The sequence below is a fragment of the Sander vitreus genome, chromosome 17, assembly GCF_031162955.1.
Source record: "Sander vitreus isolate 19-12246 chromosome 17, sanVit1, whole genome shotgun sequence".
Taxonomy (NCBI): domain Eukaryota; kingdom Metazoa; phylum Chordata; class Actinopteri; order Perciformes; family Percidae; genus Sander; species Sander vitreus.
Genome location: NC_135871.1, coordinates 4193383 through 4211816, shown reverse-complemented (window position 1 = coordinate 4211816; position 18434 = coordinate 4193383). Strand labels below are relative to the sequence as shown.

Below are 18434 nucleotides of genomic sequence, written 5' to 3'. Positions count from 1 at the left end.
CCCCAAGGAAACCACGCCTACTGCAGTGGCTTCAAAGTGATGCCCCAGCAAGGGGTATCTCTGCTGTAGCCAGTGGGTACTTGGAAAGATTGTGGAGCAGCTTAACTAATGAAAATAATAATTGAATTATGATTGATTTAAAACAATATATCAGCTAAAACAGCTCAACACATATGTTAAAACATATAGCGAAGTAATCAATGGTAGAAAAAAATAGCTAAAAGTGGCCTACTGACTTAGCTAACAGTTGAAATGATTAGCTAAAAGTAATGGATGACTTTTGAAACATTAACCACACTTCAAGTAAAAGGTCTAGTTAGTAGAATTTCTGACCAAACCAACCTAAATGTTTACAGTTCAACTGCATGAAAATGTAAGAATATTTACTTTAATATGATAAATAGTGTGAACACATTGGGAATTGATAGGGCGGGGTATGTGAGTTTATATGACAGGGCTGTGGGGGAACCTCAGACCACAAGGGTTGGAAAGCACTGATCTACAGTATTTTATATTATTGACCGACCGGTATATTACAGACATGCCTTAATAATTGTGTTAATCACAATACACGATTTAGTTTGAATTACATATCTCCGTGTGTGACGTGTATACCGTCGTCCTTCCTAGCAATCTAACATTAGCCCAGCATGGATAAAAGTCACCTGCAAATCAACATATTCATCTGAACACAACTAAAATGTCACAATCCAGCCACTTGCAAGAAGTCTGTAATACATGGTTACATAGCTTAGTTATCAGGTTTTATTAACCTTAATTCTGTTTGCCAAGGCTATATTTTATTGGCTTGCCAAAGTAGTATCGTTGCTAACATGACGTTAGCTAACTAATTATGCCAAAGCAGTAGCAGTAGCTACCTAATGTTACTGCCAAGATAGGTTTCATTGTAAGAGATGTAAACACATGACAACACGTGGACGAGTCTTACAACACCTCTCTGGTCTCTAGTGAAATCATATCTTGGCAGTAGTTAAAGCTAACGCTTTCTGCTTTTTGAGATAAATTAGCGCTAGCAACGGATAGCTCCTTCGCAAGCTAATATAGACAAACATAATTCAGGTTAATAAAATACGGTAATGTCACCAAAGTATTGAAAACTACTTACATGTGGCTATAGTGTGACAGGCCTACTGCTGTTCAGTCTTGCGAGACCTAGCTAACTTAGCTAGTTACAGTGCTGAGGCAGAGGCCTGTTCAGATGACATGTCGGCTGCGGTGTATGAGCTAGATTGCTTGTGAAGGATGAGTCAAACGTTAAACACACAAGGAGATATGAGTCAAACAAAACAACGGCATTATAGTACACACAAATATTAAGACATTTCTGTGATATAAGTCAATAATACAAAATACTGACCGAAAGTGTTTTTAAACCAGTAACATTAGTCAAGCAGTCCACTGTAGTCAGTATTTACTGTACCAACAGGTGTTGACTGAAAATTACGGTGCAGTGCGATTTGAAGCCACTGCAGTGGGCGTGGTTTCCTTGGGGATTTGAATATTTTCTAAATATTTAGCTTTACACTTGGCAACACCTTTAGATATAACATTTAGATTTAACATTTAGATATAAATTTAACATTTAGATTTAGATATAACATTTAGATATAAATTTAACATTTAGATTTAGATATAACATTTAGATATAAATAACATTTAGATTTAGATATAACATTTAGATTTAACATTTAACATTTAGATTTAGATTTAACATTTAGATTTAGATATATATATATATAATTTCTGTCTCAAATGTGAGGAAAATGCGCTAAATGTGAGGAAAGTGAGCTAAATGTTGAAAATTTATAAGCTAAAAAATTGTAACCGAACTTCTACATTCGGCACCCCATAGTCTATGGTCCCTTCCCGGCTAACGTATTTCAAGATGGCGCATGAATATGGAGCGTCTACACCAGTTCACGCGAATGCAAATGTAAAATTTCAAGCGAAAAGGAATACTTGGAATTGATGGTGGTGGTAAATTTTCATGAAAAAGGACAAGTTTGTGAACAGGCAACACAGATTTTGATAATGAACAACTCAACACGTTACACACTGGACCTTTAAGCTAACACACATAACGTCGGACATAATGTTAGCTTAGTGTCAGGATCCCACAGTCTTTCCATTCTTCCTGCTGATCCTGTATACTTTTGTCTTCATGAAAGCTCAGTTTTTCGGTTTGGCAGCTTATAAACCTGAAGTTATGGGTATTCACATTGTTACACACAGGTAGTGAATATCGCCACACAGCAGCTTTTAGGCATTTTTATGTTGCTTGCTAGCAGACTGAATTGACGAGGAGTAACCTTCACGCAATACAAGTCAATGGAGAGTTCTTTCCCTTCCGGGGGGGACTTAAATGTGCTCTGTCTCAGTACATTTGAGAAGCACGCACAAGGAGGCTAACCTAGCTAACCTTAACAAGGTAAAGGAGAACACAAAGGCTCCATTTCCCCGAAACAGAAGCTAACCCAGGTACAAGGCATGGATGTATGGGTACAGGGCCAGGCAGCATGATGGAGACAACCGTAGGACAGAGAGCACTACAGGCCTGCTTTCACCGGCGATCCGATAGCTGCTGGTTAGTAAATACGCAGGAACACCAAAAGTGGGAGGAAGCGTGGGTTAATATGTGGATTGATACTGGGATGTCTACACAACTGTGTGAGTTGATTGACTTCAAAAAGTTCGCCACTTTACTCGAACCAACACCTGTTCATGTATGTCTTCTTTAGTCCATTGGCTAAATTTAGGTTTTTTCCTGGCACACGTCACTTACACATTTTGCACTTACAAAATTATTAAAGATGTAACCCTATCCCTCAGGCCGCAAGCCCCAGCAAAGTCTGACTCTGCGTTCTGACAAACCCTTCTCATTTATTGAGCCTTTCGGAAAACAAAAGAGAATATCACACAACCAGTTTAGAAGAACAATCTGGCCCATAAATCACATACAGTATAAAATAAACCTTAGCTGCCCCTCTTGGAAGTAAGCGCTGGTTACTTAGCTAGCTCCATGTGCCTGTTTTGTGTAGATTGTTTACATATTTGTGCTCATCATATGTACATTTTATGTACTGGTGTTATTCTTGAATACATTGTGAATACATATTTCTAAAATTGTATGATGTTTTTGTTGAGTTACACACAATACTTTTTCTGACCTTTTTGAATGAATTTGACCCATATTACAAAAAGAAGACTAACAAAAACTAACACTAAAACTAATGAAAAACTAAACTAAAACAAAGCATTTTCAAAAAATAAACCAGCAAACCCGCTTTAAAAACTAATTAAAACTAAACTGAATTTGAAAACATAAAGTCAAAACGAACTAAAAATAAAAATTAATGAATAATGTATAACTATAAGAATCTTGACACACACACACACACACACACACACACACACACACACACACACACACACACACACACACACACACACACAGGTTCCTCAATTATAGTTAGATATGTGAATTATACCAGAGATGGGAACTTGAGCTTGAGACTCGCTGCTAACACAATGACTTCAGACTAATTTGAGGCTCGTCATTAAAACACTTGAGACTTGACTTGGACTCTAGCTCAGAGACTTGTGAGCATCTCTGATACATACTGAGGCTTTAACCAAAAGTTGTCAGAAGTTGCATGTGACCCGCAGATTAATTGCAAAATTTAACCCTAATATTAGTGTGAAATATTTTTTTTTACTTTAAGTAGGCTGATAAAAGGAGGGTTGCTGTTAAAAGATAGGCAACGCAATTTTCTGTTCATGTGAATTCATGTTAAAATTATTTTATAGAGACGGTCATGGCTACTGAAAGAGTGGAAGAACTCAAAAAGCTGTGACGCCAGCTACAGAGCTTTGTCGTATCAGCGGCAGTTGGTAGTTGAGTTACCCGAGAACAGGGAGGTTTGAGCCAGGTACAGGGCGCCGCGAGCTTGCGGTTGTTTCGGCTGACATTACGGTAAGGATTAGGCGACAAAAAGTGAGCGTTATGCGTCAACGACTGTTAAGTTTAGGCACCAAAACGTTAGTTAAGAGATAAAAGTTAAAAGATTATGGTTTGGATTAAAACACTCCCAAGGAACACGTATTTCCGGGGAGTCCTTTTTTTCCCCCTGAAAAGTGAACTCTACTCCCCGGCCTGAACGTGCTGTGTTTTATAACGCAGTTAAAAATATATATTATCCCCCCTTTTTTGTGCTGATCCGGAAATGTATCCGATCTGTGACTCAAAACCGTGAACTGACCCAACCTACTCAGCATGAAGCTGTAAGCAGCACATCAGGTCCTTGACCCGAATGGTTACATAGCCAAAGGCATTTTTCAATATGTTGCCATGGTGACAGCGGTGCTTGGTTACTGACCCGGGTGCAGTTGTTGGCTTTGGGCTCCAACTCGGTGACCTTTGTGATCTGCTTGAGGAAGTCGGACTCCTGCATCCCCGGCTGGGAGCCGCGGCGCTTGAACTGCGCCCGCGGGTTCGCCAGGATCACCTGGAGGTTCACCGCAAAACCTAAAGGAGAGAGAGAGGGAGGACGATGAGGCAGAAGAGTGGGAGCAAAGACAGAGAAAGGGAGAGGTTAGCCAGCATGGATTTAAAAACACATTACGAGCCTATTATACTCACAGCAGCAAATGATAGTGCATTAGTGTTTCTAATAACTATGATATAGCTGATATGAAATTCCTTTACCACAGGGGTCTGCCATTCTCCTGTGATAATTGCAGTATAGATGAGAAGATAAGCATGAGAAAGTCAGAGGGAAGTCAAAATGCTCATGATGCCAGTGTGTTGTAGTAGAGGTGGGAATTAATGGCTGGCTTGCAACCAGATTTAATCAACCTGATTAGAACAATTGGTAACAGTGGGAGAAAATGTGACACTACGTAATTACTCTGGAAGACATTAGCTGTCCTACAACCAGCCATATGTTTGAAGGTTGAAAAGAGATTCAGATTGCGAGATTAATGTTTAACCCTTGTGTTGTTTCGTTTTTGAAAAGTTGTTTTATTACAGAAATGTGGGTTTCTTTCATCCAATTCAATTGCCCAAAAATAACTTGGATGCATGGATGAAGGCTACGTTGTATACTTACAGTACATACAATGCAGGTAAAATAAATGATTACTTCTATTGATTTTTTGGGTGTTTGATTCAATTTTATAGCATTTGAAAAAACAAACAATGAAATGGTTTTAAAACCTGAGCAAACATTAACATAAACCAGTCTGTGATCCACTCAACATCTTATCTGTAAGCAAAAAAAATCATACTTTTTTACTCTACTTTTTTTACTCAAAAATTTACTACCTCAGCGACTTCCACCAGGGAAATTGACGACAATCCCCCATCATCCTCCAGCTCTGCCTCTACCATAGAGGGCATATTAGCTGGATTTAGGAGTTCCTCAAAGTGCTCCTTCCACCACCCTATTACCTCTTCAGTTGAGGTCAACATCGTCCCATCTTTACTGTACACAGCTTGGATGGTTCTCCGCTTCCCCCTCCTGAGGTGGCGAACGGTTTTCCAGAAGCACCTTGGTGCCGACCTAAAGTCCTTCTCCATGTCTTCTCCGAACTTCTCCTATACACGCTGATTTGCCTCTTTAACGGGAGAGGCTGCAGCCCTTCGGGCCCTTCGGTACCTTGCAACTGCCTCCGCAGTCCTCTGGGATAACATATCCCGGAAAGACTCCTTCTTCAGTCGGCCGGTGTCCACCACGGTGTTCGTGGGTTACTGCCCCTTGAGGCACCTAAGACCCTAAGACCACAGCTCCCCGCCGCAGCTTCAGCAATGGAAACTTTGAACATAGTCCACTCAGGTACAATGCCCCCAGCCTCCACAGGGATGCACGAAAAAGCTCCGCCGGAGGTGTGAGTTGAAAGTCTGTCGGACAGGGGCCTCTTCCAGACGTTCCCAATTTCCCCGCACTACCCGTTTGGGCTTACCAGGTCTGTCCAGAGTCTTCCCCCACCCCCTGACCCAACTCACCACCAGATGGTGATCGGTTGACAGCTCCGCCCCTCTCTTCACCCGAGTGTCCAAACCATACGGCCTCAGATCAGATGAAACAATTATAAAATCGATCATTGACCTTCGGCCTAGGGTGCTCTGGTACCAAGTACACTTATGAGCATCCCTATGTTCGAACATGGTGTTTGTTATAGACAATCCATGACCAGCACAGAAGTCCAACAACAGACAACCACTCTGGTTTAGATCAGGGAAGCCGTTCCTCCCAATCATGCCTCTCCATGTATCTCCATCATTGCCGTGCGCGTTGAAGTCCCCCAGCAGAACTATGGAGTCCCCGACTGGAGCCCCATACAGGACTCCATTCAAGGTCTCCAAGAAGGCCGAATACTCCGAACTCTTGTTTGGTGCATATGCACAAACAACAGTCAGAGGTTTCCCCCCCACAACCCGCAGGCGTAGGGAGGCGACCCTCTCGTCCACCGGGGTAAACTCCAACGTAGCGGCGCTCAGCCGGGGGCTTGTGATTATCCCCACACCCGCCCGGCTCCTCACACCCTGGGCAACTCTGGAGAAGAAAAGAGTCCAACCCCTATCCAGGAGTATGGTTCCAGAACCGAGACTGTGCGTAGAGGTAAGCCCCACCAGATCCAACTGGTAGCGCTCCACCTCCCGCACAAGTTCCGGCTCCTTCCCCCACAGAGAGGGTGACGTTCCACGTCCCCAGAGCCAGCCTCTGCCGCCCGGGTCTGGTCCGTCAAGGCCCCTGACCTTCACCGCCACCCGTGTGGCAGCGCACCCTACCCCATCGGTTCCTCCCACAGGTGGTAGGCCCATGGGATGGAGAGAGAGGTGCCATGTAGCTTTTTCTGGCTGTGCCCGGCCGGGCTCTGTGGCAAACACGGCCACCAGGCGCTCGCTGACGGGCCCTCCACCTGGACCTGGCTCCAGACGGGGGCCCCGGGCTTCCTCCGGGCAGGGTCACTCTATCTATTCCTCGTTTACTCATGGGGTTTTTGAACCATTCTTTGTCTGGCCCCTCACCTGAGACCACTTTGCCATGGGAGATCCTACCAGGAGCACAAAGCTCCAGACAACACAGCCCTCAGGTTCATAGGGACACACAAACCTCTCCACCACGATAAGGTGATGGTTCCAGGACAACAATTCCCGAATTTAAGGATGTTTCAGAATCCCACACATGCAAAGCACAGCCAGCTACAGACAAGTGGCAGCGAGACATATCTGTATATGTGTGTCCGTGTTTGGGGGCGTGTTTGGTGGGAAGGTAACCTGCACATCACACGCAGACGCCACATGCAGAATGCTTTACAACAGCGAGGGGGGCTCTTTTCCTGTTATTGTATTAAATTGCTGTGAGCTGGCAGAACATAACATAATCTCAGAGATTATTCCTTCACAGCGCTGTGCAATGCGAGAAAATCTCAGAGTTGAACCGGGCAGACACATCAGTTTTCATCAGACTTGCCCTGGGTCGGGTTAATTAAGTCTACTGCTAACTTACAACACTAATAACATTACCGTCGACAAAATAACCCTGCGAACAAATCCATACTTCTCCATTAACTGTCAAGCCACTAAACCTGTATGGAAATGAACACCTCTGCTGAAGTGTTAAATTCGTCAAAAAACGATCATATGACACGAGACAACACCCTCTCTCTCTCTCTCTCTCTCTCTCTCTCTCTCTCTCTCTCTCTCTTTCTGCATGCGTGCGCACACACACGGTCCGGTTCTGGTGGTTGATGAACGCAGATATGTGCTGATTAGCTCTCATAACGGGCTGGATGGGTAGCACACTGCCATGAGTCCATGACGCCAATGTCTGATTACTCCACATTTTTACTGTGATATTTTGTGATTACATTCTGAATCTGCCCCTTTCTCTGTCAGGTAAATACAGTAGTATTTCTTCCTCTGATGTAGACGTAGCCTACACTGTAAGTCAGTAGTAGGCTATACAGTGGATGTGCATATTAAGTGGTTTGGGGTCCTTCTTTAAGTAATTTTGGGGTACAATTTAGTTTTGAAGAATTCTACAAGCAGCAATACCGCAGGCCAAGCAATCGCCCGTTCCAAACATTTTCAACAGGCACTAGTTGAGTAAATTTAACAAACATGTGACACTAGATGCAGTTTCTCGAGTCGAGTGGCGTGTCTGTTAAAAACGTTCTCAGAAACAACTCATCCCATGGTAAATGTACTCAGTGGTGGAATGTAACTAAGTACATTTACTTTATTGTCCTTAGGTACAAATTTGAGGTATTGTACTTTACTTGAGTCTTTTCTTTTTATGCCACTTTCTACTTCTACTCCGCTACATTTCAGAGATACATATTGTACTTTTTACTCCACTACATTCATCTGACAGCTTTAGTTACTAGTTACTTTTACATGTAACAAGATCTGAATACTTCTTTCACCCTTGAGCTTCATGCTTATTAAATGTTTAAACACACACACACACACACACACACACACACACACACACACACACACACACACTCACAGAAAAAGCACATGCAGTAGGGGTTCCCAGAATCTTACTGTACTGGCTCTCCTTGACAGGGAAGTCTTTGTCAGAAACTTGTAACAGAGTATTTTTGCAATGTGTTGTTAGTACTTTTACTAAAGGATCTGAATACTTCTTCTACCACTGAATGTACTGCATTTATATCGCGCCTTTACCGGACAAAGCGCTTTACAATTGGCCTCTCATTCACCCATTGACATAGCCTGACAAGCCCCCTGACAAGCCAGACCCACATCAAGATGTTGGGTCTGGGAATTCACCATTGGCAGGGCTCAATCCGAGGGGCGGGATAAACGGTTGTCTTTCAAATTCCCTCTGCACGCAATAGGATAGCACTACAACCAACCAGAGCAACGCTAGTGGATAGATTAAACTTTTGCCGTATCTGCTCGGCAAAACTCCGAACACTGTGCACACTCCAAGTCTTCCAGAGTCGGTTCGAAAGACCGCTGTTCAGCAGCAGCCATCTTCTTTGTTTTCAAGTAGCAGGGAATTCACGCGGAACCGTCGCAACTGTGCCGTCCTTATGTTAAACCCGCCCACCGACTCTATACACAATGTGATTGGCCTGACCAGAATTAGTTTTTTCCAGCTCGCATTGCTAGGTAGTTTTAGTTTTACGCATTATTATAAAACATTGTTTATTGAATTTCAGGTTCTTTATGAGTTTAACTGAGTTGTATTTTGTCTTTTGGTATATTCAGTACGAACAAGTTTTATTTTGGTAAGCTACAAGCTACAGGACCGGAAGATTTGGAGAGAAGCGCGGAGGAGAGAAATGGCGACCGTGAATAGCGAACTGTTAAGCTCCTATTTTGTGTTATTCTACTGCTGGTCTACCAGGCGAACACGTTTTCACGGTGTTCCATCATACTTTTATAAGGAATAAAGGTGAATATGGACATCAGTATGAAGTGTGGACTCCTTTATGACCAGGGAAACTACAGAGGGGTCTGAAAAGTCGCTAAATCTAGCGACAAATTTGGTAAATTGGCAACACTGCCCCGCCCCCGCTGCTGTACAGAGGCTTGTACAACAGCGTGCTGCGTGTGACGTCTTTTGCGAATGTGGCATCGTTTGAAAGACACACACACACACACACACACACACACACACAGGTTCCTCGGTTTATAGTTAGATAAAGCCAAATTGACGTCAACAAACTAAGCACAAAAGCTAAAGCTAACTTCTTCTGCTGCCGTACTTAACCTTGCTGCCATCAACACGTGTGGAGAACACGTCATTCACACATCCGATGTGTTGTCTGACCCTGCAGCCAGAGGTCTGACACAGGATGGTTCTCTTTTACATCTTTTTGCCTCCACCTCAAGCTGACCCTTTACTGGCAGAGCAAAGTGCTCAGAGTACTATTTAAAGAACAGGAATCCTTTAGATATAAACTGTTTCCCAATGGTCTAATGATTCAGGGAGTAGTTTTGTGGCAAATATTCTGGTAAGTCTCCCTCTCTGTCTGGGGATAAGGTATTGGCCTCTATTCTTCTGCCATAGTTTGCAGTTTGTCTGCGTTTGGCATTGGTTTGTTATTGCCACATTAAGTAATTCACCATAATTAACAGATGCTTTTGAAATTCAAGACTCTGGCCTCTGCAGATCTCTAACTGCCTCAAGTTGTTATTAAAACATCAAACTGATGATTGTCAGATCTCTTTTAAAGCTGCCGAATGCTAAATAGTGTGTAACATTTGTTGTTCAGTTTTTTGGCAGGGCTTTTTTAATGTGATGCTCCTGAGAGTTTCAGAGCATGTTTATCAGTAAATAGTTTACTTTAGCCATAGTAAAAAAACACATTATCAACTTTATTGACCAAAGAAAATGATCCCATCCTCCAAAATGTAAGAGCTGTCCTGATAAATTATTCAATGATAAAGCACTCTCTCACATTCTAGTGTGGCAATAGTGAAGATAATATTAAAGTTCTCAGTAGTCTTCTTCTTTTCAAAGCCGTCTCTGCTACTCAATGCGATCACTGCACTCTGCACAGCAGTTGTCTCAGTCAGTAGTCTGGCATTGCCAGCTCTACATCCACAGCGCCTTGGAGTAAGGTCTGGCTACACCACACATACATTCCAGGATAGGAGAAAAAAGGTTTGTTTGTATTTCTTTAAACCAATCACAATCGTCTTGGGCGGTGCTAAGCTCCAGACGCAGCGACGGTGGCTCTGCAAAATAGTCTGGGTAAGGAACTTGTTTTGGTGGAACGTTTGCAATAGAAAATGCCACATACAGTATTAAATTAAGTTAACTGTTCACACAATACAGTAACGTGATCTATTTAAATTAGCTGGATACATGGGTAAACGTAATTTGCTCTTACCGATGTATTGCCGTGTGTATTTTGTCCACAGCAATCCCCATCGGTCCCAAAAATTCCCAGTTGGAAACTACATGCCGTAAACATATTCTTTGTAAATGTTTACAATCATTCAATGAAAAGATTCAAGCTGCCTGCCTTATTCAGGGTTCTTGCGCTGTTTGTAAAGTCAAATTTAATGATTTCTAAGACCTTATTAAGACCGCCACAAATATAGTTTCAGACCCAAAAATGTTGAAAAAAAATAAGATATTAACAAACTTTCTAGCTTAATAATGTCCTTATAGTCCTTGCGCATCCTCAAAAACAAAAAAATATACAAGTAGATTTGATCAGGATATCTGATTGGTGAACTAGACATGTAGAATGTGCTCAAATCAGCATGAGCCAATACATCCTTGCACACCCAGAGCATGAGCCAGAGCCATTGAGCATCACTTAAAATATTAATCCGTCATTTCCATGTCAACATCACAGAGTTGAATCAAAAACTATTTTTGAAACTTTTTTATCTATGAAAATAAATCAGGAAACACAGTGGGCCCCGCAGCAACTATGCAACATATTTGAAAGTGATACATCAGATTAAACGACTCAATTTTACAAAGCTAAAAGTTACTGGAAATGTTTGGATCACATCAGCTGTGCCACTGACACGGCGCTATGTTAAATATAGCTGCTACATGTGAACTTCACGGACGTACAGGAGCTAAATCTGTCAATTGAAAACTTTTTTTTTCTTTAGCAGATAGCATTCTCTTAATACATCCATGGTTACAACACGATTGAGGTAGCAAAGCAGTTTAGTGTTTATATGTGTGGTATTTATTCAGTTTTGGAAATCCCACAATCTCTACAAAGCTAATGTTAGCTTAAGTTAATGTTAGCTGGCTGACTAAACAGTGAAAGACTAGAAATCCTTGAGAATGAATTGTCCCACAATATGAATACAGTTTGATTTTTGTACATGTATTTTGTTGGTAACCGTTGTTGTATAATCGTGTCTGTTTACTGTGTGAAAATCCCACAATACCTCCGCCCTTTGAGTTTCTTGCAGCGACACAAAGCCGCTAGCTGACAAGCAGCGAGGGAGTCTGAACTTTTGCTCTGCTTTGTTGAAACAATGCAGGCATTAGCATAGCCCCACTAGCCGCCACGTGTACTCTTGTGTTTTTGCACATACACATGCATTACCATCATTAGCTAGCTAATGTAACGTAAAACTCCTGAAAATGCCACAAGGCCTCATCTCTAATAGACTACAAATGGCTATGAAGGTGAGGTAACCAAAGACACATTAGGTAATTTACAGTAGGCCATTGTGTGTGACAATTGCACGATCAAAATTGTCATCAAAACTTTCCATTTTCAGCGTTTAACTAGCTAGCTCAAAGTTTGCTGTTGTTTCCTGTATTGAAGGGATTTTGAGAGCGGGAAACACACAGAGAGCGGAAGGTGACAGGATGCCAGGCTTTATCCTGAAAATGAACTTCAGTTGATCCAGACTACATTTTCAATAATGAAACAAATACAAGGTTTTCTGGATGTAACTCCAGTTCTATGTATGAGGGTAGCCCACCTTTGCTCTGTATCTTTAAGTAGCTGAAGTGAAATACAATTAATACTGTGGGGAATATAATCAAAGCATGATACGGCCTGATTACGAGGTCTTGGAAATATGTGGGGGGCCCTGCAGAAAAAGTTTGGGAACCACTGGCATAAATCATTGATCCATCATTTTCACTGCATTGGATGTCTGTCACCTTCCACTTTCTTTCCAATCTGAGTTTTCTGTTGCATGACTAAAACAACTATTGAACATGTTCCACCAAACAAGTTCCTTCCCGAGGCTATCTTGCAGAGGCACCGTTGCTCTGTCCGGCGCCGCTCAAGACGATTGTGATTCCAATGCCAATAAACCAGAGCACTTTTGTCTCCCATCCCGGAATGCTGTGTGGACTGGCCAGACCCTCCTCCACAGCGCTGTGGAGGAAGGTCTGGCTTGACTCATATGGGCAGGCCAGACAGCATTTTGTTAACTGAACTCAATGTTGACAAGCTAGCATACAACAAAAAGGTACCTGCTCAAACTGAATGGAATAATGTATTCATCTGTATTGCTAGAAGTTAGAAGATAAGTTAGAGCAGAAGATCAATATCAGTCTGTCTCTTAAGCCCTAGACCTTTAGCTCAGGCCCCTGCTCGAAAATGATATATCCAAAAGGAATGGAGTATATCTCTGCAATTACAAGGTCTATTATAATGATATTTTATCATAATAAAGGTAACACGTGTACGATTCATGTAGAGGTGTAAGCATCAATATATACTGTATGTTACTGGGTCAGAGCAAATGAAGATGAAGCACAGCATAAATTAAAGATAGTAAAGAAAGTTAGAGAGAATATCCCTCTTGGAATAATGCAGTTGCAGCCCAAAACCTCTAGAAACCCATATATATCTAAACATTACCTGTGAAAAGATTTAGGCTTATAAAGTGAAGCAGAGCAAAGAGGTTTTTAGTAGAAGCATGTTTAGGCGGACATTTGGGTACCATCTGTGCCATTTGACTCTCAGGTACCAAACTTTAAAATTAAATTACATTTCACTTATATGCCCCTGTAGGTATTTATTTCATCTAAATATAATGTTTCTGGCTTTGTTTTGAAAAAAAAAGATCTATATTTTTTCCATTCAAGAAAAACCATACAAGGGAAATTAAGTTTGACTCTTACTTGAAGACATTCATTTACAATAAAACAAGCAATAAAACCTAACTAGCAAAACACAGGTAAGAACACAGTTAATAAACAACAATTAATTGTATATAAAATAAAACACATTTCCATCCTGCCACTGCTGGAAGCAGTTCTTTATTTAACACTGGTAAGAACACAGGTAAAAAACCTTTATATACACTAAACATTTCTTTTGTGCCACTGCTGGAAGCAGTTGTTTTTGGAGTTCAGTCTGTGGAAAACCAATTAGATTTTTCCTAATCATCCCACAATAACCAATGTTTTTGCTGAGCAAATGCTGAAAGAGGGCAGGGCTGGTGTAAAAGTTGTCAACAAACAGTGGAGGCCAATGGCTCGGCCTACCACGGTGCTTCTCAGCTGCTGGCCTGTATGGATGAAACTCACTCCAGCTACCCATGAAATCCATCACCCTGGGCTACAGGCAGGAGAAGGCAAGGCTGGTGATAGAGTTAAGGGACTCCTCCGACAGGGCAGTGGCTGATGCAAACGCCAGAGTTGAGACTGGAAGGAAATGGAGGGCCAAGGAGGAGGTGCAGAACGTGATGGGAAGACTGCAACATCAACAAGTCATGGGCATGGTCCAAACAGGGTGGGCAGGCCTCGGATAGAGTGACCCACCCATCCTATGGTCCAAGGCAAGCAGGAAGGAGAGGAAGGACCTTTTCATTGCAGAGGTCACCAGGATTGAGCAGGAGGAGCTCAGAGTAAGGTCTGTGGCACAGGGGAAGCAGGAGCGGTGGACAACTTGGATGGGTGTCGCGAGTCGAGCAATCAGCTGGAGTTCTGGAAACTGCCAGACTCGGCTCAGTTTCCTCATTAGGGCAACATACGACACCCTCCCGAGCCCTCAAAACCTCCACCAATGGCTTGGAACAGAGCAATCCTGTGACCTCTGCGGGACCATCGGGTTGCAAAACAGCACTGACACAGGGTTGGCTCAGATGGCGGCACGACCAAGTGGTCAAGAAGCTGGCAGAGGTGCTGGAGAAAAGTCGGCAGGAGGCAAACAACCAGAGTCCATCAGAGAGCTGATGCAGGATCCACTTCCTCAGGTAGGGGGAACCCGCAATGCATACCAGCAAGAGACCACCCGCCAAGCTATTAACACCAGGGGCAGTGTGGAAGATGGAAGTAGACCTGGGTAGGCAGCTCCAGTTCCCACAGGAGATATGCAGCACCACCTTAAGACCAGACGTGGTGGTGTGGTCTGCAGCTGTGAAGTCAGAAATACTGATCGAGCTGACAGTGCCATGGGACGCCTCCCATGGCACTGTCAGCTCATGGAAGCTGCATACGAGAGAAAGAAGGCGAAGTATGCAGACCTGGTCGTGGAGTGCGGAGAAAGTGGATGGAGTGTGAAGCTGTACGCGGTGGAAGTGGGAGCCAGAGGCTTTGTGGGCAGATCAACATCACGCCTGCTCAAGGACCTGGGACTACGTGGAGCCACACTGAGCAGATCCACCAAAGAGCTCTCTGAGGAAGCTGAGAAAGCAAGCCACTGGCTCTGGCTGAAACGACAAGACAAGGCTTGGGGAGTAACATCCAATTAGGTTTTGCTGCAGGGGGTGTCAGGGAGACGTCCCTGTTCACTGCCCCGCCACCAGGAGATGTTCTGGGTTAAGGGTGTGAGACATCAATGAGTGGTGGTCCACAGCTGAAGACCCTGCAGCAAAACCTTGCGGTATACGGTCAGGTTTAGGCCTGCCTCAGGGAAGAGGACGCTCCTGCCATGCACAGTCCACCACAGGCACTGTTGGAGGTGCGACAGGCCTAAGGCCCAGCAGAAAGACCACCTCACTGTAATGAATAATGTAACCGCCACCGAGCAGAGGGAATGGTAGAAGGTCTATCACAGAGGAGTAGCTCAGACCCTGACCTGTGGTGAACACACTCTTCTCTGTGTACACAAAAAAGTTCCATGTGTATGCAGTTAAGGCATCTGCGAGAACAAACAGTTTGTATCCCCACTTTGTGAGCTTGTCCTTCATATACTGCCATTATTGAACACTCTTTTTTTTTTTTTTTTAAACGAGCGTTGTGGATTTTGTAGGATATAATATGTGCGCTCTAGTATCTATGTGTATTTTGCGTAATGCAGTTGAGACGAAAGTCAGACACCATTAGCGACACAGGCAGATACCTCGAGAATCCATTTGCCAATTTGGATGATTGACACCTCTACTGAACCGTCAGAGCCAATAGAATTGAGTGACAGTCTCAAGCTCAATGTCCACAACACCAGTGGCCAACCACAACGAGGCTTATACGTACACTGTGCTTATACGTACCAATAGATGCCTCCTATTTACTTTATGTTACAAACCTCCTCCCCGTACTGAAAATACCGGTAGACTGTCAGGAACTGTTTCAAAGGGACACAAAAACATTGGAATAACACTAAGCAGCGTCGATATGCCTTCGAACAAAAGTTCATCACAAAACACCAAAGGTAAGATATAATTCATGGTTATGGCTGTATAAAGTGAGATTACTTTTTTGCTCTTCTTTGGCTGCTATCTTGGTTTTTTGCTGTGTAGTGGTAAGACATATACCGTTGGAATCAGCAGCGTTTCCTCTTTCATATGACATATCCACCTTAAAACATCTCAAAAACTCAAGTTTTGGTTTTACTTGCTGTAATTATTACACATCGCCGCTAGACTCCACCAATGTACTTAACAGACAGACATGACCGTGGTTCAGTCTTCTTAACTCACTCTCGGAAAGAAAGCAAATAAGTACATTTCCTAAAATGTTAACTATTCCTTTAATCCTAGCATGTGCAAGCAAGGACGTGGTTTCTTGCATTTTAAATGTTGCTGTTTGACCAGACTCTGAAGTGTACGAATGTTGGAGCTTCACACTTTACACTTGAATTCACCAACAGGGGCGGGGCTAGAAGCGGGACACAGGGTGACACCAGCCCTCCCTGGAATCGCCCGTTCACCAAACCAAAAACCTTTTGCAATGATCTTTTCCCTTTCACAGGCATAATGTTTCTTGATGAAAAACTCAAAATGACTCAGTGTCAAGTCCCTGCAAGTTATGTCAGACAACCTGAAATCAGTGGCTGTCTGCAAGGTAGGAAAAACACATTGAAAAAATCCAAACACAATGGTGTAATTTAAAGCACATGTAAGTTGTAGTAAATGGGCTAAAACATTAGTATGGTCCTTAAATGGCCCATCAAGACAGCAAAAAGGAAAGTGGAGGTATAGTTATGTTTTTAAGCACAGCAGCATTTCTCCGAAGGATGCTGAAGTTTCTACTTAAGAGTCTGACAGAAGGATATTTTCAGAAATTGCTTCGATCCTCCACACATGTAAGTTGTAGTAAATGGGCTAAAACATTAGTATGGTCCTTAAATGGCCCATCAAGACAGCAAAAAGGAAAGTGGAGGTATAGTTATGTTTTTAAGCACAGCAGCATTTCTCCGAAGGATGCTGAAGTTTCTACTTAAGAGTCTGACAGAAGGATATTTTCAGAAATTGCTTCGATCCTCCACACACAAGGTCTCAGCATAATTACAGAATATTTATTTATGCAAATCGTTAGTGGGTGGCACGCCTTGGCAATCAGTGCATTAGTACTGATGTACCTCGCCTCCTCTCTTTTCCCTCTCCCCCTGGCTGAACAGCACTTTCTAGGCTGCAGCTATCCTAAGGAACTGACACAGGGCCAGCAGACAGCAGTCCTCTGAGTAATGGGAGTGTCAGCGTGGGTCACACTAAATAAAACGACCACATGGAAATGGGTTTGGCTTATCATCCACCCATTGGCTTAAAGTCTGCTGCATTTTAGGTCAGGTCAACCATCACAAATCATAGACTGTAAAAATAGTGGACATAGCATGCGTGACTTCACCCATTGGTTTGTGGACTGCCGTTTTGAAGCCTCAAGTTTGGTGATACGGGCATTGCCATCTTGTTTTTTGCAACCAGATGTGACGATTTTTAACAAGAGGCTGGAGCTGTGGATGATGACGCGGACAGGCGAGTGTTGTTTATGGTTGCAATGGTGCTAAAGGGGGAAAGTTGCCAATTTTCAACCCTTCTGAAGCGAGTCATCTAGTGGAGATTTACATTGTACCACTACATTTACTTGACAGAGAATGTTGCAGATTCAAATTCTACTCACAAAATATTACAATGAAAATATGATGCATTATTTCTTTTTTCAAACTATCCAGCATTATATTAAAGTTGAAATCTCCACCTTGAAGTTCATTGTGCTAATACAGTCAGGTCCATAAATATTGGGACATCGACACAATTCTAATCTTTTTGGCTCTATACACCACCACAATGGAGTTGAAATGAAACGAACAAGATGTGCTTTAACTGCAGACTTTCAGCTTTAATTTGAGGGTATTTACATCCAAATCAGGTGAACGGTGTAGGAATTACAACAGTTTGTATATGTGCCTCCCACTTTTTAAGGGTCCAAAAGTAATGGGACAGATTAACAATCATAAATCAAACTTTCACTTTTTAATACTTGGTTGCAAATCCTTTGCAATCAATTACAGCCTGAAGTCTGGAACGCATAGACATTACCAGACGCTGGGTTTCATCCCTGGTGATGCTCTGCCAGGCCTCTACTGCAACTGTTCCTGCTTGTTCTTGGGGCATTTTCCCTTCAGTTTTGTCTTCAGCAAGTGAAATGCATGCTCAATCGGATTCAGGTCAGGTGATTGACTTGGCCATTGCATAACATTCCACTTCTTTCCCTTAAAAAAACTCTTTGGTTGCTTTCGCAGTATGCTTCGGGTCATTGTCCATC

General features: G+C 42.8%; 1 protein-coding gene across 1 annotated transcript in view; it reads right to left on the bottom strand.

Annotated features, from left to right (window-relative positions):
* Positions 1–18434, bottom strand: part of b3gat2 (beta-1,3-glucuronyltransferase 2 (glucuronosyltransferase S)) — a 99390-nt gene that overhangs the window by 20774 nt on the left and 60182 nt on the right. The window contains exon 3 of the mRNA XM_078273712.1: positions 4398–4546. Coding sequence (XP_078129838.1) covers positions 4398–4546 — 149 coding nt within the window. The remainder of the gene's footprint in view (positions 1–4397; positions 4547–18434) is intronic.